General features: G+C 38.1%; 1 protein-coding gene across 1 annotated transcript in view; it reads right to left on the reverse strand.

The window, feature by feature from the left end:
- The window catches only part of LRMDA (leucine rich melanocyte differentiation associated), a 687,940-nt gene that overhangs the window by 298,126 nt on the left and 365,501 nt on the right, over positions 1 to 24,313 (reverse strand). Inside the window, exon 3 of the mRNA XM_059821460.1 lies at positions 11,190 to 11,316. Coding sequence (XP_059677443.1) covers positions 11,190 to 11,316 — 127 coding nt within the window. The remainder of the gene's footprint in view (positions 1 to 11,189; positions 11,317 to 24,313) is intronic.

Consider the following 24,313-nt stretch of genomic DNA (forward strand, 5'->3'; position numbering starts at 1 on the left):
CAACTATTGTTTTAAATCCTCAGTTCACTTGTGTTGCTATTATTTATACTTGATTTATGTGTTTCTGTTATCTTTGTTATTTTTAGGTGTTGGAATTTACTTTATTTCTTCACCTCAATATCTTAAGGGCAACAGAAACAATACAGAATTGAAAGAGCAGCTTCATTGTTAAAAATGTGGTCTTCCTTTTGTAAGCCTGAAATTTTAATTTTATTTCCAAACACCCATGAAGATCATGCTGACAATTACTAATTCTAATATATTAAAATCAACATATCTACACTCATAGTTAATGTTCTGTCCCATAAGATCTGAGAAATTATACTCAAATATTTTGTCTGAGTGAGAAAAATGAGGGTTTGAAATTAGTTCTATGAATTAATTTAAAAGGTAAAAATGCTAACTTTTAATTTGGCGAAGCCACATTATATGCCAGTAAGTAATCAACCAAACCCTAACAAAAATTGTCTTTTTGTATCACCATATGACATAAATCATCTTTGTTAGCCAGGATGAATTCTCAATTAAAATTTGGTGCTAATTCTCGTCTTCTCATACCTGGACCTCAAGCTCATAAATTTTTTCATAGCTCTTTCAGGAAGTATGTGACTATGATGGGAAGGTCACAAACTGTTTTTCCACGCATGTTCATCTGAAAGGCTTTTTAAAAATTTCCTAAGACTGTTAGAGAAGTGCTTGAATCTGGCACCCTCCCTCAGCCAGGAGAAACAATTTCTTGCAGGATTGCTTAAGTTGCCAAAAGGTTCCCCGAGAGAAATTTTTACAAAAGACAGTTATTTCCATAACAGCAATCACACACAGGGGGGTTAGTTATTGCAAGGCTTAGATTGTATCTGGCCATTTCCTATTGAAAGGCAAAAAAAAAAAAAAAAACCCCACAAACAAAAAACAACCACAAAAAAACCCAAAACAAATAAAACCCACCAAACTTTTTGCTTCCTCTATGGAATAAACGTGCAGAATTTTTGCTTGTCAATTCAGTAGAGCTTTTTCTGGAGTAGAAGCTTTTCTCCCCAACAATTTACTGAATGTGGAGTATGACATGTATTTTAACTCCCACTTGACCATGCAGACTTAGGGGCAAATATCAAAATGTATTTAGATATATAATGATGAAGAGCAGCAACAGCTTAGATTTGCAAAAAGTGTAAGACTATGCATCAAAGTCCTACGGAAAGCAAAAGGGAGAAACACCAAATCCACTAAGAATTTTGGGTTAATAACAGTAGTTGATAATCTGCATCTCAAAAATCTAAATCTCCCCAAATCTGGAAATTAGTGTCTAGATTCTAATATCTCATCTCTAAACCCTGGGCATTGATTTTAGATGCAGAAACACCCCCCTAAAAATTATTTCAGGCAAGAATGGCAGGGAATCACACACAGACCTCTTACCATGCAGTTCTGTGTGAGATTCCACAGATCTTTGTTATCATTTACTCATCTCCCGCTACTGAAACAGATATTTAGCATCCTAGCATTATTTCAATTTCAGTTGCAACAGAAGCATGTGCACAGGACAAACCCAAGAATCAGACATAATCACCTCAAAAGTAGAAGGCCACTAATTCACAGAAAAGTTGAAGTTTTGCAGGCTTGGACAGCCCAAAAATAACAAGACATCAGCAACACCCGAGAACAAAACAGCCTGTAACTTATGATAGTCAAATTTTGTGCCAGAATCAGCAGTTATATCATATATGAAATAATTAAAATTTCTGTTCTTTAGGACTTTAACTATCTTTTCTCATCCCTCTGAAAAAAAAACCCAAATGCAAGGTAAAGACTATTTTTCCAAGAAGCCCCATCCACCCGCCATCACATTTTTCTTTACAGAGCATGTAGGAAAAAATAAATTATATCCTGTTCAAATTCTCATGATTAGTGTTCCTTGGAGATGAGTCATAAGTCATGGTGCACTTCTAGTGTACTGTTTAGTTAATTAGCATGTCATATACTTATTTTAATCACAATACTGGAACTACACAATGCCACCAAAAGTGTAAAGTCTTTCTAAAACAATGCTAGGAAAATACAAAGGGAGAAAATCAAAAGCAAGTCTCAAATTTTATTGCCAGCTTCCTTTTCATGGTTTATTGTTGCAGCCTAAGGAGTGCCATATTGATGCAATCAGAGCCAAAAAGCTGCAAAATCCTGCTGTGCCATTTCTAAGACGACTTTCATCTCCATTCCCTCCAAAAAGGAAAGCCACAATTAAATCCATGGACAGTGCCAGTGAATAATTATTTATTTATTTAAGCCTTTGTGACAACAGCCCTGAACTGATCTTTCTGAAGTCAGTGTCACTGGTCAACAGGTGAATACGTAATAGCAATGCAAATGCTTACACTATAGTCTACTGTTTGAAAACTGGTTTAAAGTGCCACTGTTATGATAATTAAAGTGCCTTAGTGTAGCTATCCATCTCCTAATTCAACAGTGTCATCATTACCAATCTATTAATACCTCGCCTTCTAACAGAAGTTGACTAAAAAAAAATGTGTAACAATTAAAATTTTAAACTCTTCAGCTCCTTAGCTCACAAGCTAAAACATTAATTCTCAGCAATTATACAAAAATGGACCCCTCCAACAACACAACCTGGCCTCCATGAGTAATTAACAGAAACATACTACACATGTTAAAATTTCATCCTCATCAAAAGATTGTACTGACTTCACAAAATCATTAAGGCTGGAAAAGACCTGTAAGATCATCAAGTCCAACCATCAACCCAACACCACCATGCCCATTAAACCTTGTCCCAAAGTGCCACGTCCACATGTTCCTTGAACACCTCCAGGGATGGTGACTCCACCACTTCCCTGGGCAGCCTGTTCCAGTGCTTCACCACTCTCTCAGTAAAGAAATTTTTCCTACTATCCAGCCTGAACCTCCCCTGGTGCTACTTGAGGCCACTTCCTCTTGTCCTGCCACTCGTCACCTGGGAGAAGAGATCAACACCCACCTCTCTGCAACCCCCTTTCAGGTAGTTGTAGAGAACGATAAGGTCTCCCCTCAGCCTCCTCTTCTCCAGGCTGAACAACCCCACTTCCCTCAGCCGCCTCTCATAAGACTTGTGCTCCAGACCCCTCACCAGCTTCGTCGCCCTTCTCTGGACACACTCCAGCACCTCAGTGTCCTTCTTGTAGTGAGGGGCCCAACACTGAACACAGTTCTCAAGGTGCGGCCTCACCAGCACCAAGTACAGGGGCACGATCACTTCCCTGCTCCTGCTGGCCACACTATTCCTGATACAGGCCAGGATGCCATTGGCCTTCTTGGCCACCTGGGCACACTGCTGGCTCATATTCAGCCGGCTGTTGACCAACACCCCCAGGTCCTTTTCTGTGGGGCAGCTTTCCAGCCACTCATCCCCAAGTCTGTAGCGTTGCATGGGGTTGTTGTGACCCAAGTGCAGGACCCGGCACTTGGCCTTGTTGAACCTCATACAGTTGGCCTCGGCCCATCAATCCAGCCTGTCCAGATCCCTCTGCAGAGCCTTCCTACCCTCGAGCAGATCAACACTCCCACCCAACTTGGTGTCGTCTGCAAACTTGCTGAGGGAGCACTCAATCCCCTCATCCAGATCATCAATAAATATATTAAACAAGACCGGCCCCAAAACTGAGCCCTGGGGGACTCCGCTTGTGACCGGCCGCCAACTGGATTTGACTCCGTTCACCACGACTCTCTGGGCTCCGCCATCCAGACAGTTTTTTTACCAGCGAAGGGTACACCCGTCTAAGCTACGAGTCGCCAGCTTCTCCAGGAGAATACTATGGGAGACAGTGTCGAAGGCTTTACTAAAGTCCAGGTAGACAACATCCACAGCCTTTCCCTCATCCACCAGGCGGGTCACCTGGTCATAGAAGGAGATCAGGCTGGTCAAGCAGGACCTGCCTTTCATGAACTCGTGCTGGCTGGGCCTGATCCCTTGGTTGTCCTGCACATGCCCTGTGAGCGCCCTCAAAATGAACCTCTCCATAATCTTCCCCAGCACCGAGGCCAGGCTGACAGGCCTGTAGTTCCGCGGATCCTCCTTCCAGCCCTTCCTATAGATGGGCATCACATTGGCAAGCCTCCAGTCATCTGGGACCTCCCCTGTTAACCAGGACTGTTGATAAATGGATGATGGAGAGTGGCTTGGCAAGCTCCTCTGCCAGCTCCCTCAGTACCCTTGGGTGGATGCCATCAGGCCCCATAGACTTGTGAGTGTCCAGGTGGCATAGCAGGTCGTTAATTGCTTCCTCCTGGATTATGGGGAGGTTTTTTTCTCTCCATCCCTGTCTTCCTGCTCAGGGAGCTGAATAGCCTGAGGATACTTGTTTTGGCTATTAAAGACTGAGGCAAAGAAGGCATTAAGTACCTAAGTACCTTTTCCTCATCCTTGGTCGCAATGTTCCTTCCTACATCCAATAAAGGATGGTGATTCTCCTTGGCTCTCTTTGTTGTTAATGTATTTGTAAAAACATTTTTTGTTATCCCTTATGACCGTGGCCAGATTGAGCTCTAGCTGGGCTTTTGTCTTTCTAATTTTCTCTCTTCTTGCACTATTTCTATTTTCAAATTAGGGAAACATTTACAAGAACTCGGTATTTCATGCTCACATCAACTCTTTTAAGCCTCTTCATTATGTTACACGTATTTATACCACACATGCATATTTACAGTAGATTGTTCACAGGATACATATACACAAGCATACACATCCATGTCACTATATTTTCTGTTCAGAAAAACAAATGCTACCAGAAACATGGAGACATTAGCAATAGAATTACTTGGAAAATATAGTACTATGGTGGGTCCAGTTAAGCTGCAGAGCAATATAATTTTTTGCAAGTTTTACGCAACCAAAAATATCCTACAAATAAGTATGTTCTGACTTGTCTATTTTCACTATCTGGTACCCAATACCATTGGTTTTGAAGTTCTCCAGAAGGCAAAAAAACCAAGCAAAAGCCCAAAGCAAATGATGCATCTCCCTTCTCTGGCTAAGAATTAACTCTCTATGAAAGCTTACAACATTTTTGTTTGTTTGTTGTAGAAAATCCTGTAGCCTGGATTCAAATTCTAGTGCTAGTCAGGACTATGGCCCCTTGCAAACCCTTCAAAGATTAGTTCCACAGTATTCAAGACAACTGTCAAGGAAGGACTGGTGTTGTTCAAAGTTAAATTGTCCCCAGGGAATATTACATTTTTGAACAAGGTCAAAGTTGTAAACTCTGAGTGGCTAGTATAAAGCCACTTTGCTTAGTCAATTTTAGGAGAACCTGACAAGCAGGGACAGCCATTTTGATGCTGTGTCTTGTGACAGCCAGTATAGTAAAAAGACCATTCTGTTATACTTCTGAGAGGTTGTGTGGATTCAACACAGAAACTACAGATGTCTCACATGTCCCACTATTCCAGACCTCTGTATTCTCAAGAGTCTCTTTAGCTGTCTCCTTTCACTAGTCCCTCCAGCATATTTCCAGGGCACAGACACTGCATGAATCTTTTATAGAGAGTAATATAAGGGTCCAGCTGCTTTAGGTACTATTGACTGATGCTGGTCATCCCCAAACTCCATACTGTTTCCTCTCTTACCAGTATTCTTGGTATAACCATATCCATGGTTGTTCTTCAGGGACAACCGCTGGTCAAACCTATGCAGAAACACAACCTTTGCTAATGGTTTTTAAATTAAATTATTCTATATGACTCTATACAAATGCTATGCCAACATATAACTGTCCAAACAAACTAACCTATACATATTTCCTATCTCACCACTCAATTATTTTTTGCATATAGTTTGAAGTATGTGAGAGAATCTGGGATTTCTTTCTGTAACCTTTTTCTCTGTCAGCAGTTCTTTTAACTAGTCACACACTCAAATACACTGACTTTTTAAGAAAAGTAACCTGTCTTGTTGTCTCTCCAGTGCTTTCCAAGTTGCTCCACCATTTTCTTTCAAAAAGTTTGTACTTAGTCTTTTCAAATTTTTAGCCATCCCCCTTCCCCAAAAGAATTGCAGGACAGATTTTCGTGTTAATGACATTCTGTGATTACAGTTTTTGGAAGTTCTTAGGAGCAAAGAGACAAAGTAGAGAGCAATCCACTTTATATTCAAAGTATTTTTGAAATACATACATAGAGAATATCTGAAATATCACACAGAATTCCAGACCACCACATAGAAAGACCCAAAGCTGTCATTCAAAAGTCTTCTGCCACTTCTACCAGAGTCATAAATGAGCAAGGTACCTATATTTATTCCCATTTGAAACATTTGCTTCAATTAAATTTATCACAAACACGATGTAGCAATCACAAGCTATTCCACAGGCAAAGAGCCTTGAAGCAGAAGTTACCGATTCTCCTCTGATTGCAGTGTGAAAAGATCTTTGCCAACTGAACACTTTCAGTTAGAATGTGCTAGGTCTTCAAGGTTGGATAACCACAGAAATAGCTTGCAACATGCAAGTATATATCTCCCCCTTCTCTATGTGCAATAGGATGTCATGCACAGTCATTTGTATGCCATGTTCTGGCCTGAACTCTATCTGGTAGGGAGATAGGACCTTGAGATACGGCCTTTTTCACTGACTTTAAAATCATTTTGCTCAAGAAAGAAAAGGTGCAGCACAGGTGGTAATTAAGCCCATACATCTCATGGAGAGAGCATCCTGCATACTTGGGAAAAAAATCCCATTCTGCCTACTGGAGCAGCATTAGTTTTCTCTGTGTAGCTGGAGTCACCAGTGCTTTTAAGAGTATTTCAGAAAGCCCATGGTTCCAAGGCTGCAGACTTGAAGACCAGGTTTCAACGTTGTTAGATATACAAACATGACAAAAAGCATAAATGTTTCTAATTCCTGCCATCAAATTACATTTCTGATTCTCTAGAGATGTCCATCCTGAAACCATATGTCGTTTCTTTCAAAGTTTGTTTTTTTGTTTGGGCTTGGTGTTTGGTTTGTTTTTTGTTTTTTTTTTTAACAGTGTTCTGCCCAAATGTTGCTCAGGGTTCCCCAAGGCAACACAATCAAGAATAAAGCAGCAGCTTGCCATTTTTTTAAAAAAGTTCTGACATCTGGAGTTTAACTGGTCCAAGCACTGCTGTAGAGCAGGATAAGGAATCTCCTGAACTGAAGACTACCTTCCTCTTCCATAGATGTTTGGCATTAGGCATTCATATTACTTAATTTTTACTTCAGGTACACTTTATTCTAGAAGACGGACTTCTGGCTCATCAAGTACTGTGGTTCTCTAACAAGCCACACTCAGATTTAGCCAAATCTGCAATTGTGACATGGACAGCTCTGAAGTATATGCAGGAAGACTGCTGTACCATTTCAGTTTAGATCTTTGTTTTGTGGAGATAGGGATGTGCATAATAGGAGACAATTTGTGTTTTCAACATATTCACTCAATCTAAACATCAAGTCCTCAGCACTTGACATAATGAGGATTCTGGTCAGACTGCGACTTCTAGGTCTTCAAGCACTTCAAGACAATGTAGGAACAAGGACAAAAGCAAAATAAATTACAATCTACAGTTTGGGGGTTAAACAAATCCATAACTGTTAGGCATTATGATGAGAACTCTGTGAAGATGGATTATACCAGAAGTACTTATTGGTACATCCTTCACTTGAGGTACTTGATCCATGCTGTTTTTAAAGACTCAAGAACATATAATCCTTAGATCTGAACCACACTGATAACTCCTCTTGCCATAAGAAATGCATATACCATTATCGGCATTCTGCCCAGCTCTAGATTTCCCACTCTATGGTGTGAAATATTTTGGTTTTCCTCTTTAGAGGGAAAAAACCCCTTCAAAACCTAGACCTAGATTCAATGTCTGCATTCTGCATCTACATTCAAACACCTTTATTCTAAATCAATTTTGGTATCAGTTCTTCAGAAGTATATAGACTGTATGTTTAGTTTTAGGTAGTCCTGCAAGGAGCAGGGGGTTAGACTCCATGATCCTTATGGGTCCTTTCCAACTCGAGATATTCTGTGATTCTATGTTAAATGGATGACCAGCTCACTAGACTAAGTAAAGAAATAGGGCTTTTACTTCAGAAAATCACAGATCTGGTTCAGATAGTGAAAAGCCATGAAACCTCACACTGTTATAACACACACAGAGGAATAAATCTATTTAGAAGTTTCCTGACTGATTCTTAGTATCTAGTGAACACACTTAAAAGGAGAAATGAGGCTTCCCATTACAAGCATAGGTGACTGCAGTCATGAGTCCTCCTCCAAAACTAACTTCCTACCTACCACACATCCATCTTAGTCTGTACTGCTTTCTGCTATCCATTGTGTCTGATAGAGAAAATAAGATGATATGTTTCCCAAAGTAAATCAGACTTTTGTAAAAACAAACATACTACACGCATGAAAAAAGCATGTTAGAGACATGTAATCCAATACTGCACAGTGTTGATAACTATCCTTTATGTATTTCAGCTACATAGACTGCATTTTAAAATATTTTTAACAGATTACACATTACAGAAAAGTTGAGGTATAACATTAGGAAACTGTTTTTAAAATATTAATATTTTAATTTGCTTCTTCCACTTCTAGTAGAAAAACTGGTAGTGGCCTAACTGTAAGTGAAATACACAACCGTTATTTGAAGAAAAAAATACTAGATGATTCTTCTAAGTATTTACCTGATTTAGAGATAAGCTTTCACATTTGTACAATGTATCCAGACATTATGTTAGGAGGGGCCAAATGTTATTTACACATACAATGCCACACAATAAGCGAACCATGTAAAAGGAGAAGAAAGTCTTATCAGAACTATCAAAACAGGATCTGGATCAAAATGAAGCCAAAATAAAAGGAGAGAAATAGCAAAGAGTACAGTAATATTAAGAGATACCCAGGAAACCTCTCATATGACTTTTAAACTTTATATATTATTTCAGTTTTCACAGGAGTCAGTTTGGCCTTTTGTTTGTTTTCATCTTACTCTCCATACGTATATAATTATGTGCACATGGTAATATTTCACCAATTGAAGTTTTGTTTCAGATCAGTATTCTTTGCTCACATATGTCCTTTCTGTACTGCTACTATCATATACTAAACCATCTTTCCTGCAATGTATTTCATTATTCTATTAAATGTACATTTTTATTTGAACATTTTTAAAAGAATTCTATAGAGAAATCATTCATTAAAAGAAGTGATTCAAGTTCAAAAGAGACCTTTTTCAAGTATGGTAACCACATTGAAGAGAGGAATCTGGAAGGTCTCCGTGCTTCTGAAGACTGCTGTATCTTCCCTACAAGGGATCACTGCTCCCTAGGGCTCAAAATGTTAGTGATGGACAGCAGTTATATTTTCTTCTCTGAGCCGTTTGTATACATTAGGTGTTTTGCAAGCATTTCTGCAACTCCTCTTAAATTATTGGTAGCACATTACAAAATGTATACATTATTGCTATAACCTGGGTAGCTCAATACCTTCAAAGCTCTAACTTCATAGTTTTAAGATTGAATTAAAAAAATCCCAGGATAGATCAAATCCTTCTTATCATGTTATCATTCACTTTGAGAGCTTACTCACTTGACAGTAGTATTGTAAGTATGTCTGTGAGACCAGCAGAAACTCTTTAAAGAATGCTACTGACAGGCTAATTTTTTCCTTTCTGATTTTGTTCACTGAGTTCTTATTCAATACACCTGCCCTCCTTTTGATAAGTGCAAAGCTCCCCCTTGACAGAGAACAAATATACTCGCATGCTTTTGGGTCTTATGGCCAAATTTACATTTCATGCTTTGTAGAAGGAGATATGCTGCACGAGACATACCACCACCCATAGCATCAGCAAAAATGTTCTTGTACATTCTTCATCAAAGCATGCCCAGTTCAGATTTTACTGTGGCAGCAAACAATAAAACCAGTTACTCAAATCCAACCCACAGAATCCCAGCATTAACCAGAAATCTAGCCAAATGCCTAGTACAGTAATGATTGTTACTGCTCCAGAGACACTCTTGGCAAATTTCCAGGGCCCCAAGAATAAAAGTTACTCTGCTGATTTTTATTTATAGAGTCAAAAATAAGTGCAGAAATCATAGAATCTGCAGTTATTTTTATTCTCCTCAGTAGGAGGATTTTGCTTTTGTAGGAGGTAAACTGCTGTCTGTTTACATTGTCTGTAATAAAAGCCTGCAGTTGAGCAGCCTTGTCCTCATGCTGCAATTACAAGGAGAGGGCTTTCATGGTCTGTGCTCTAAGACTCTGCAGGCCTCAGTTGGCCTTTTGGCCACAATTTGATCGCCCTTCACTTTTGTAAAACTATATATTACACATCTTCAGATCTCCAGAAGGGTCAAAGCACGGGAAAATTATTTAATAATCAAGTCCCTGCCCAGCCCTTGCAGATAATTAGTTTTTACAGACCATTGTCTATAAGCCTACAGACTAGGGACTCTAATTCAGCAGAGTACTTAGGCAAATGCTGAAATATTTATTCTGAGTAAACTTAAGCCGGCACTAACTTCAGGCGTATGGAGAAGTGCCTGATTGGTTATGAATGGACTTAACCATCCATCTAAATACTTTAATCTATTAAGACCTTGATTTGGACAGCATTTTATATGAATTTATACAGAGTTGGAACACCGAGAATACAGTGACTTGCTTTTACAGCCGCAGTGGCACAGCAGCTACCGAATTGTGCATATTACCAACATCATTAAAATAGAGAAGGGTATTACACTTCTTCTGGTTTTTTATTTTATTTTATTTTACTTTAATGTTTTAAGAGCTATTTAAAGTATAAAAACTTAATAGCGTTTCACTGCACTCTCTATTCCACTAGAGGTCAGCCTCCAACAGAACCCCAAGCAAACACAGGAACTGCTGCACACTGGTAGCACTGACATTATTTTCTTTCTCTATTTTATCTATTAGAAAGATTTCTTCAGAGCCATAAGTTAGATCTCTCACTAAAATGGAGCAACAGGAAGATATAATGGTGCATTTCATTTATGAATGACCTATAATAAATTACTATGAAGTATTCCAGGTGCCAAACGAGAGAATGCTTTGTCTGCACATGAACTATATTTCACATACTTTAATTTGGCTGACACATAAAACTCATTTGACATTTTGCAGGTATTTCTTTGAAAGGATATTTGGTTCTTGTTGAGCATTAAGGTATGGAGGTGGGGTAACCTGGGTAATAGAAGGTCATTTCCGAGTAGATTGTTGTCCAAGATCAGCTCTTCCAAGTAACTGAATGTTTTCAGTCCTTCTAGTGACCTGCAAACGACAAAGGCAACAGGAAAAATGATACTCCACTAAATCAGGGAGGCCATTATGAGCTGAAATAAATATTTTAACCTTCCCTTTCAGGAGCGGGTATAGTTTTGGTTTGGGCCTGTCAGAAGAGTGAATGACAAGCATTAGTGGCAAGGGGAGTGCTGGCACTGCAACACATCCTTCACATGCTGGCAGGATGAAGGATGGGGGTCACTTAGTGAGTAGCCAGGATCCAAAACAAAAGGCTTCAGATATGGGGCCTGCAGGATGAATTTGTCAATGTCTTGTGCCTTCAGGCACCCAGCCTCGCCTGACCCTAACCTCCATTCCCAAGATAAATAACTCTGTCACAGTTCACCTTCATTCCCTGGACACAAATTTAAGTTGTCATCCATCATTTCTGCCAAGAAATATCATACCCTGCTAACAATAATAAATACAACTTCAAGTATCATTTCTTAGCAGTTACCTTACATGCAATAATAGGAAATGGAGAAGGGATTTTTTTTTTCCTTTTTATTAACCGCTTAATTTGCTTCTTGAGACCCTGCAAACAAAATAAAATGTTCTCTACAAAATAAAATGCAGAATTACTCCAGACAGAAAAGGCATTTGCTTTCTTTTCGGAACTTACTGTCCCACTGTCAAGCCACAGGTCAGACTGCAGAGAGCAGCTTTGAAAAGGAGCATTTCACAACATGGAAGTGCAGATGATGCCTTCTAAATAAACAAGATTCTGGAGGTATTCATTCCTCTGATAGCAAAGTACAGGGAAAAAACCTAAAAAGAACACTTTGTTATCTTGTTAAGGCATCTATCCCAGACTTGATTCTTAATGCTTGCACATTCCAACAGGAAAAAAACCCCACACATTAATCAACTAAGACACATGATATACGGAGCATACGCACAGACACGCATTCACAGCTCATTCACCTACCAGACACCTAAAGATATGCTGAGATTGCATGACTTGACAGCTGATCTACTATGCCTACCAGTGGGAAGATCATCACTGTATCTCCTGGCTGTTTTATAAAATGTGATTAATAAGGGAGATGCAGTCTATACTATTTATTTAGTTTCCAATGACATTTATACTGAGGGGATTTCCTCACACTCCCCCCAGTTTTTGGCAAAGATCAAAATACAGCCAAGATCCCTGTTAGAGATCCCTGTTCTACAGGCACTACTACTGGAGGAAAATACAAATATTATTAGAAAGTATATGGGTTTCAAATGAGACAATTTAATATTCACCTGTCCAACAAAACGAAGATACTGCTTTTGTAGATATAGCTTACTGACCATTTATAAATCAGTTAGAGGGTTCAAACAACCAAAAGAAATCAAGTCCGTGCCCTTTACACTGGGTACTGTACACAATACTGAAACAGTGTATTTCAGTCCAAGGACTCCAAAATGCTCACAGTCTGTTCCTTGGCATTCTGAAAGGGAGGTACAACTATTATTAATGCCATTTGGTGCTGGGCAGCCAGACCTAAAGAAAATTTGCCATGCTTATACCCTATGCCATATCTATATCGTTACAATACACTGAGACTATAATTTCTGAATCTGAAAGAACAAAAGCCTCTATTATAAACATTATACTGAAACAACCACCACAGTAAGAGTCACACTTTTTGCACTTGCCTTTAACAAGCTGTTTCAGAAAAACTCGATTCAGCCTACATAATGCCGTTAGGAGCTGTGCTAGCATGCTGTATTAAGCTAGCTATTTCAGCAAAGGGTTGCAACAGAGTTGGTTTTGCCAAAGTCAAGATCAGAAGAGAGATCAGCGAATGTTTCAGACAGTGCTTTTCCCCATGTACCTTTAAAAGGCAAAATAACCCAGAGGAAGTAGCAGTGAGTTTATCAAGCTGTTATGAGTTTTCATTTCAGTTTATTTGAGAAACCTAGTTTAGCAAATTCCCCTTAAATACTCTCTATTATATAAATAGTGGATTATTTCCAAACCTCACATTTCAATGTAAGACTTTGACTTGCCAAAGGAGTTCAGAGAAGGCCACCTCCTTGTCAACACCACAGAGCCTTATGGGATGTTAATAGGTCCTTTGTGCAAAAACATTGCTTGGGCTCTGGTCAGTGTCAGCATCAAAATACACATTGTTCCTGAGTTATGTTATGCAAATATAATACTCTTATCATGAGAATCAGCAAATGGTTGGCAACTGGCAAGGAGAAGAAAGCCCACATCCAAAACTGCTGCAGGGGAGGCATAAAACAAAATGACAAGCCATGAAGTGGGACAAAAGGCCTTGAAACACTAGAGGGAGTTGCCTATTGAAACAGCCTTTCTTTCACAAGCCTGGGCTGAACACAAGGGTACTAGTTTCATAGACAGGCAGGGAAAATTGTGCGCAAATCTCCTTACACCTGTCTGGTTTTGGTAATTTTTGCCATGTAATGTTATTAGCTGCTCAGTTAAAAAGGAGCTGTGTTAGACAGGGGGTTGCTTATTAATTGTTGTTTTCATGTCATCAGAGCAGTTTGCACTTGGTGATTTAATCACCTAAATTCAGAGTCCAGGGAGATGGGAGGGGTTGCCACAGTATAGAGAGAGCGTGTAGACATTAACATAAATTTACATCCATCCATATGTTATTTTGCTATTCACAGAATCCTTATTTTTTCATCTTAAACAGAAGAAAAAACTAGCACCAAAACAAAATTGGTAAGACAGATGGTAAAGAAACAAAAAAGAAAAAAGTATTTGCTATCATTCAGGAATACTAGCTACTAAATTCAAGGCAACAATCTCTAACATCATAATATATATTGCCCAGCAGTTGTACTCCACAAATTAAAAGTTTAAAGTACAATCCACACAATACAAATTTCAGCAAGTGCTGTAACTTCTATGTGCCTCAATTTCCCACCTGCAGATGGGACATAACATCACTTGCCTAAGAAAGGATTGCAATCGTGAATTAGTGCATACAGAAAACATTTTTGAGAAGCTAAGGTAGAAATCAGTACCAAATACTGACATTTTTATTTTTAATGAGGGTGAGATAGTTATATTAATGTACTCCAAGTATTTCCTTATAAGCCCATTACAAAATGGGAAAGAAGTGTGTATATATACACAGCATATTAAGAAGCACACAAACACCCTAAAGGAGACGAGTATAAAAAGAGGGAAATCCCCCGAGAAAGAGAACCAGTCTAAAATTAAATCTGGGCTGTTTTCTCATAGTTCACAGCAGAAAAAATATCTCCCCATATTGGTATATTAAAACAAACACACAAACTTACCACCACAATACAACCAGCACTGAAGGGGCAGCAGCAAGCAGTTGTTTTCCCTAGTTTCGAAAGGCTTATAAATGTCACTAAGGTGTATTGCAGGTTACTTTTCCCTGCTCTAATGACATGAAAGCTGCCCATTATCTCACCCACAGGTACCATCTCAGTTACCTCATTGCAGGGCTCACACTCTGCTCCCAGAGGAGAGTAAGTGCTGCCAAGAGATTTCCATTGCAATTTCCAAAGTCACATCAAACCGACAAAACATCACAACGTATTCAGCACCGCCTCATTCAAACAGAAAAAACTTTAAGTTTCCACTGTAATTAACCCTATCCTCGTTAAGATAATTATGATCAAGCTCCCTGTCACAGCTAATATCACAGCATCATTGCCTATGGCTCACGCTTTGCCCTCATTAGCTTACAAAAACACGGGGCTAAACAGGAAACTGACTCCCTCTGCAAAACGACTTAAGATGTTCTGTAAGCAGACAGTAAAAAATCCTTTAGAATACAACGGTCTCAGAAATGTGATTTTATCCAAGTCCTTCGGCGAATCAGTATGATTTCTTCCAGTTTTCTTTTCCATAATTCTTTCATGGTTTGTAACAAAGTTTTAATCATAAAGGAATATCATGGCAGAGGTTGGGGTTTTTTTTTCCTATGTGTATGCATGGCAATTGTCAACTACACTATTTCACACGGTCCCTCTGGCCTGACAGGAATTTGGTTATAATGAAACTAAAGATCAGCTCTTCATTTTGGTAATATTTGACAACGAAATCACAAGATTTTATAAATGAAAAAAGCAGAAGCCTCTCAAGTAATGGACAAACCTTGGTACTCTGCAGTTGTCCTTGTCCAGAAGAACAAGCTGTTCAGAAGTATATGCTGAAAAGAAGTGTTCCTCACATTTTATCCCACCCTTCCATTAATAAGACAGCTGCCTCATATCTAATGACTTTTTCCTCCTGTTTAACAGGAAAAGAGAGAGCAGTTAACAATATGTAAATGAGATAGTTTGGCTTTCGCCTTGAAATTGATTTGCACTCTGTTGACAAGAGATAGCCATTACCAGAAGTTAAAGACAGAGCTGTTACAAAACAAGAGCTTTTTAAAATACCTTTTTTCTTGCCTTTTATGTTTTAACAGATTACAGGTGAACAGAATCAACAGAAGAACCCTAGTACTAAATAATTTCAGTAGTTAAAGAATAGAAAAGTAATTTCTATTTCTCCAGCACCTGCCAGCCAAGAAAAGCTTTTTTTTTTTAAACATTAATGAATTACTCTTCAAAAACCTGCTGAGCTTTAAAGTCCATTTTGTAGTAAAGCAGAGAGAGGTTAAGTGACTAACGAAAGGTGACCTCCAGCAATTTTCTAAGAGACAAGAAATAAAACCCAGAGCTCCTGACTTCTAGTCCTTTGACTTAACCTCACCAAAACAAAACAAAGAGCAATAAATAAATGCTATATATATAAAAACATAAGACAGACACACGCGTAAGCTTAGATTTTGCATAATTCCCTGGGAATGCAAAACATCATTTCAGGTTTACTTGCTTTGATTCCTGTTCACTTTTAAATTCCATTTAACCTGAAATCTAGCATACAAATAAGGGGAAAAACCCAAGCCATTTCCAATTCTGTTCTGATGGTGGAAGGGGTTGGGTGAATCTTCTGTGCAAAATCCCTCAGGCTGAGGCCTCTGTCAGAATTCTATTCTCAAACCTGCTTTGGGGGGTTCTGCTCTAAACACACCTCTCACCTGTGAGTACGGAAAAATAAATAACCCATTTTAAAGAAAATAAAGTGGCTAGAATTTAGTTCAAATTCCAGGAAAAAAACCCTACTCTTTACTATTATAATCACAAAATTACTGCAAATCAACAGTTTATGTATTTGCTGCATACAGAGATAGTAATGGCAGACAAACTACAAGTAAAGCATCAAAAAATGACCTCTATACTATGCAAGGATAATAGCTTTTCTTTTCTGCAACCCTACTCACTGTTTGTACCCATTCTTCTGCATGATAATTCGTCCAAAAAGAAAACAGAATGGAGTTTGTAACGGACAGTTCTGACAAGATTTCTGGATCAAAGCAGAACAAAAAAAAAAATGCCCCAGGGAAAGTAAAGAACCTCCAAAATTTCTAGTGTGGACCAGGCCCCAAGTTAAACCAGACAAGTCATATACAGGAATCACAAAACTATGTTTAATGGAGAACAAGCTTACCAACGTTTCCAACACATGAAATGCTTTGTTTTGTCTAATATTAGAGGGAACGTTAGTGTTTTGCAGGCTACCTAGAGGTAGCATTTTGCATCACTTCCAGTCAATCTGTTTCCAGCTTTCTGTTGCTAGATAGAAAATATCTGGAAGTAGCTCTTTGAATAAAACTTAAGGCAAGCCTGTGAATATGGTCAGCAAAAGAGAAAATGGAAAGAAATGAACAGAATCATTAAATACCTGGGAAGAAAAGTTCTCCATAAGAAAAGATTAAACCTGTGTTATAAACTGGATCTACAATTAGTTTCTGAGTCTTTTCATATAAAGGTCATACTTAACTTTCAGACAGACAATAAAATGTATATCCATCCCTCATTTTTGCCCTTTCCTTATACACTGAAAGCATACAAGGCTCCATGGGACACCTTATTACCAAAAAAGATTGGGATGAAAACATCTTGCACAACAAGCCTAAATTAGAGCTATGTAAGCACATTGAAATGGTGGGGATTCATGAAAACCCAGAATCTTCATCTGTTTTTTATAGTCTTATTCCAAGTCTTGCACAGCAAATTCCATTGCTTAAAAAAAGCCCAAACTACTCAATCTCTCCAAGCCACCCCCCACCCCCAAACCTCAAAGAAAATACAAATAAAAGCAGAGTCAAGAAATAGACAAAAAGAGATTAGGCCTTCTGAATTCTAAATGTTAAGTTCACAACATTTCAAACCCTTTCCTACCCATTATAAAACAGAAATGCAGAATTTCTTGAGAGAGAGAGATTTTGCTATTAAGCAGCAGCTCCTCAAATGATGGAATTATCTGAAAAGCAACAATGCAGTTTTACCTCATCCATCTGTAGAAGCCCAGTTACTCATAACTCCTTGCAGCCAGCAACAAAAGATGGGCACTTCCAGAAGGTGAATCAGACCTTCAGGTGAGGCTCAGTGAAGTACATACATTTGGGAGGGATGAATGTAGCCTATTTGTCCAAAGTCTTACAATTAAATTAGAAGAAATTGCAACATTAAGGTAAAATAAACTGTTACAGCTGTAGCCTGTACAGGTGGATTATTTACCTGGTGAAATAAACTATAAATCCCAATTATAGTATTCAGTAGCTCACAAAAACATATTGGAGTCAACCATTCAGTCATTTAACCACTGTTCTCTCCTACCAAGACTCTAGTCAAAAAAAAAAAAAAAAAAAAAGATGATTTATTTTCCTGGCCTAACTCTACCATGAAGCAACCAGACTGGGGTGGGTTTCAACTTCTCCTCTAATGAACCTCAAAGTCTCAGATTTCACTATGTGTATTTAATACAGCTCTACTCAAGAGAATATCTCATTAATACAGCTCAAGCTTTATCCTTCATATTAGGCTTTTTTTTTCTGAAGTTTTTCTATTACATCTTTAGGGTTAAACATGCCAAGATTTTATATGATATTACAGTTACAATTTCATGTAAATTTAAATAAAATGACAATCAGTGTAATACTATAGCCTGTGGCAAGGCAGTTTTCACATAAGCCATATAAAATATTTTAAAATAATACAAAATGGATCAGAAAATGAGCTCTTAGTCATCTAATAATCAAACGAGTATCATATAACAAAATACAGTTTGCAAAACAGCTAAAAATTACGAAGCAGAGAGCAACTGACTGTATGCATTCATATTTTATCATAGGGCATACTGGAAAAAACCACCACCAGGAAGTCCCTGAAGTTCAATGGATGCATCACTTCAACAATATTCCTAAGTATGGACTTAAGCATCCTTCTGCTAAAATTTCTTGAAAGTATTCAACAAAGAATAACAAGGTTAGATGAGTTAAGAGAAAAACCGGGATGTGACTGTCTCTTGTTTAATTTTTTTCCCCCAATCTTAACACAGACTTCAGTCCTAATAAAACAAATGGTATTAAAAAAAAAATGCAAACACTGCCACAACCAAAAAAACCCAAACCTAAAACCCTATTATGTATTTATTCTTAAAAGCTCTTCTCAGCTCCATGTGCCAAGTTGAGAACCTATTTATAAACCCTCTAAAAAACAGCATTATAATGGAAATATGAGCAAATTCAAGTGCAAAGGCAGTGCCATAATGAAAGCTTTACTGTATCTTGGATCAATCTGTCACTCTGCAATTCAGATAGTAACCTGACCCCTCCCCTTTTTGCACAGGGAAGGGGGGAGGAACAAGCCTACAGCGTGAGTAAAGCCCATTTTGACTACTAGAGTTCAGTGAGAAGGAGGAAAAGAAAAGTAATTTTTCTCCCATCTTCCACAACAACCAAGGCTGAGGATTGACAAGCAAATTGACGCACTGCTCAGAGGGCAAAAGATAAACGTTTGATGAATTGGCCATTGCTGGAGGAGTGATGGGCTTCATATGTGCATAATGGACTAGCTGCCGTTCAATTCAGATTGCCTGCCAAGATAAGAAACCATAATGAATGGACCAAGCACAGCCTATGCCATAAGAAAGTATAATCTGGCTAGTTTTAATAAACTTAATAAAAAAGATGAAGCAGAGAGAGGCAAGGGGACTGGCCTTTGTGACCAGCTATAAGAGGTGAGAACAACTAATAGACTGCTCAAGCATGATAGCAGAGAATTGTTAATGGCTATAACAACGAACTCCTCAATGTTAAAAAAATATCTTTAGAACAACTTAAAATCCCAGGGATCTACATATGACCATACCACAGACACTGTAATACTTGTTACACAGCATATAACTGCCATTTATTTATTATTTCCTTCTGCTACCTACCCTGCTTTGTCTCTCTAATCTCCTTTATCCCCTCTGTGTGGTATCTTACTCTGTACCCAGATCCACACAACACACCAATAGTTTTACCAACAACTCCTCAGAATCACAATAACCCTCTAACTGTAACCCAAAAGAATTCAGGCTCAATTTCCAACAGAAGGGTTTTGGCTGCACAACTATACTGCTAACTTTCACTCCCAGTGGAGAAACGTCTTTTACAATCAGAAGCGGTCACACTTGGTGTAATTTCATTTGTTTTTACAAACTCTGTTTCCACCAAATATGAGAAATTTGCCAGTACAGTTGCAGCAAAAAAACCCAAAACCTTTCCAGCACAGACAAGACTAAGTTACCAGTAATAGTCCTTTTGGTCTGGGATTTGCTATGTTGGATAGTGTTCCCCATCTGTACCCATAACCTCTAAGTTCTGACCAATTTTGCAGCACCAATCAGCACTATGAAAAGACATCAAAAACCAAAACAAAACTCTTACAGTATTTTACTGTATATGGCTATATAACAGTGTAAAGTCTGGTAATCACTACCATTTTCATGGTGAGTAGCATATACACACAGGGCCATTTTTGCTTTTCCTTTCTCATTATTTAGCCACATGAATAACAGTGGCTCACTTTCTGAAGCTTACCAAACATTGAGACCTGAATCTGTGAATGAAAATGCTAAAGGAGTCAACAAGAGAAAAACCAGCCCTGACTTTTAAAGCAGCAGGATTAGAACATCAATATATTTCTTTGTTAAGAATCAAAGGGCAAGAACACACCCTTGCATGTGCATATAACACACAGTACTTGGCCAGGCAGAACTGTTTTTCCCTTTAGGTAGAAAAAAAAAAAATGAAGGAAAGGGATTGCAGAAAGATCCTCTTGACTGAGAGCAGCTAGAAAACACGTCGTACAGAATAACATCATTGTTATGCATGTTTGTTTTCTTGTTTTTACATTTTTCCTTTGATGATGAAAAATAAACACGGAAACCTAAAATAGTCTACTTGGGTAAGTATTCAGATTACCACTCCCTTGATGTCAGTTATGTAGCCTGTGTCATATTTTAAACAGAAATTATTATATGCAAGACAGATGTCTAGTTTTCAGTATAAATTTTATCCAACTGCAAAAGGAAAGTAACTCATTATCAAGCAGCTCAGTAAGGCTCCCACTACTGAAGAAAATAAAGTTTTACGACAAGAGGGTCTCTCCTATCTCTCTCTCTCCCCCTGTGAGTGAGAAAGTGAGTGCAAGAATAAGACAGAAAGGGAAGGCTCAGGAGTGCTGGGTGAATTATAGACTGCCTCTCAAGATTCACAGCTCTTCGTGGTAGGAGGTTAATATTCTCACATGTCATTAGGTCTGCTGGCTCTACTGATGGCTCATTGAATCAGGCAGCAAATTATTTCCTCATGCTGCAGAGGACACCACACTTCAAAGGGAAGGAGCCAGGGTCAAGACGGCTCTCCAGTTCGATTAATGAGTTGGGATCAGCAGAGGTTGCCTGTAGGTAAGAATGTGACTGAAGCTTTTGACAAAGCTGACTTTTTGAACAGGACTTGACCCAGGCCCCTTACTCCCCTCCCCACCAAATTTTATTTCCAACATTTGCCTCTGACTGACCTGCTCAGGCCTGTTGGGATAGTTTTGACCTCCTCAGTCTTTGTTACCAGATACAGGAGCTGTCTGCTTATATTTGATGTGTCTCTCCCTAAAGGCCACATCAGCTTATCCAGGCTCATCAGAATACTTTAGAACTGCACAGCAAAATAAGATAGAGTAGATCCATTTCAAATTTTTAATTTTCTCATTAAATTTGTTGAGAAGGGGGAAGAATGAGAAGATGACTAGAAGGTATTTCAGCTTTCAATAATATTAAGAAAGATTTCTAAGTGCTCTTAAATACAGATAAGAACACCACAAATATTATTAGAAGCATACAACTTACATATTAAAATGATGGAAAAGCAGAAAATATATGTTCCTCCTTACATGGATGTGTTAACTAAGAATATTCCTAACAAATACTGCATTATATAGAATATTCCTCTAAAGTTTTTTTTTATTGCCATGGTAGCAAGAGATTAGAGACAATTAAAACTTAGCGGCCACTGCATTCATCTCTTTCTAAGCCCTCAATGGTATTCTCAGTTTGATGTTTCTGAAATATCTTGATGTACATTTAAATATATTTAAATAAATATTAAATAAATTTAATAAAGTACTGAAGTGAGATTCATGGTATTAATGTTTTTTTATAAGATCTACTAAAACTGCACACTTTCTCAAACAAATACGAGTCACTGAATCAACACATAAGCCACTATTGGCAAGCTTCCAAAAATCACATCGCTTCTGATTATTGAAATGAGAGTTTTGTCAATTACACCAACAAAAATGTTCACACAAGCTTCCAGGTTTGTTATACATTTAAAAATTTTATTCAAGAATATTTTACACCATTATGTTTCTGGAGCAAGGACCTAGGTTGTCCCTCAATATTTATTTTAATCACAGTACAACTTTTAATATCCTCTTCCTAAACACTTTGCTCATCAGCATCCTTAATGCTCAAACACTTGTTACATACTAAGTTTACAGTATACTTTAAAAAAAAAAAGTTTAAGGTAAAATATCAGTCCAGAGATGTCCAAGGGTGGCAAAACGTGACTGTGCAAGCTTTGCAGGTTTAAGCTTTATGTTAGCACAGATGCTTGAGTCAGGAAGCTACACGCCTAGTTTTGAAATTAGAGCGCTTTTATTTTTAAATGTATTGAGCAAACAACAGTTCTTATAGACCTTAAAATAAAAATCTGGGACATTAGTGCCTTAAGAATATTAGATCACTTAGGTGCCTTAATAACAATTTAGGAAATTTAACTTCTGGTGTATATTTAAAAATTTTTTCATGATCTCCAAGTGTAAGGCAAATTTTCATCTTTACTCTTCAACATTTCTTTTTGCACTCAAATCATTATTTGTAACAGATTTCCTTACTGTAACTAGCATTTAAGCCCCAAAAGCTAGTAAACAGATTATTAGATCTATAAAACTTAGGATAAAAGCATACAAGATCGAAGCACGACTGAGCCAAATAAGAGTAACCAGAACCCTTTCAAGGAGACTACCTAACTGCTAAACAGCGTATCTTCCACATGGATGTGCTTTACTCTAAAATGCAAGTGTACAGAAGCAAGAGACAATTTTTTCTTTTACTTATGTCTGTGCAATCTCCAGTGAATTGTACATCATGCAAGGGGAAACTTGCAACACCAGAAAAGCTCTAAGAAGGGAAACACTTTTTCATGGGCTTGTTTAAACAAAATAACTGTGTTACTGGCTCTGTCATCAGTGTTAACGTTATATCCTGTTTCATCTCTTTCTAGAAAGCTAGCAGCACACCAGAGATCATTTGTGAAATGTATGTATGTCTCTTGTTTAACACTTAGCAGGACAGTATGAATCCCGTACAGAAGGACAAGTCCAGCTGGAGTGGGAGGTAACTGGCCAGTTTAACACTCCAGGGGATAAAGAGGAAATAGTTGTGGTCAGAACAAGGAGGAGCCACTCAGTTGATACAAAACAGAGAATCACCAACAGTTTCCAAACATGATCACCAAAGTTTCTGGTTTCTTACAGTGCTAAATCAGAACTGATGGCAGGACTGAGAAGATGTGTGGCTGAGACACCTGGACCTGAAGCGGTACCTGCTGGAATCCATTCCAGGAATCCTAGAGAAGATGGATTCAGCAAGTGGAAAAGTGACCTGCTAAGTATATGTGAAGACCAAGGTTTTTATTTGTCCTTGTTTCCATTCCTAAAACTAAAAGCTTTCAGCTAAGTCTTTCTAAATAGAACTTTGTTTTGCTTTCAGCGTATCTGATGTTTGAGGGGAAGGTAGTATCAATTACTATGGTTCAGTGTTTCTAGAGAGGTAACAAGTCTAAATAAAGACAAAAAGAACAAGAAGTCCTGTACCTAACTCAAGATGAATTAGAAGGCCCAGCTGCAATGAGTACTGTTTTATACCAGCTTGGATATAGTCCACCTGGGGAACTGTCGGGGCAATTATGGAGTTTGGGAAGAAACTTGTAAATTCATAAAACACCCTTGCAAAGAGCAGAAAGTAAGGAAACACCCCATGACTTTTGGGAATCATTACCACACACTGCACTCAGTCAAACGCTGTTGCATGATAACTGCTGCAGTCTAAATGTTTGTACAACTATTTTGTGTTACGGGGCCTTATGGTAATCCTCTAAAGATTTATAGATGTGAGTTCAAGTTCAGAGATAAGCATTTGCTTATATCTTTTTGATTTTTGATAATGATTTAATATAATAATCTGTTTATTACATCTGTTCAGTCAAATTGGGGTTTTTTGCAGTCCAACGAAACTCTTGCAACGTGCATTAAAATTGTTTACATAAGTAAATAATAAATGCATGGTCAAAACAAAGAAAGGCTTTTTTTATTAGTTTACTTTAAAGTTCATTTTGGTTTTTATTTTGGTTATTTTTCCCATTGCTCGTATTATGCAAAATAATGAGTGATATTAACACATTACCTCAGCAATGAAAGCATACAATATTTAATAGTGAAAAGCGTTTGGTCAAAACAAGACTCTGGAGTTCAGCCTCTGAAATGACAAAGATTATCACACCTTGAAATGTGAGTACATAACATTTCCTAGAAATGTACATGG

Source organism: Gavia stellata, chromosome 9, assembly GCF_030936135.1.
Source record: "Gavia stellata isolate bGavSte3 chromosome 9, bGavSte3.hap2, whole genome shotgun sequence".
NCBI classification, from domain to species: Eukaryota; Metazoa; Chordata; class Aves; order Gaviiformes; family Gaviidae; genus Gavia; species Gavia stellata.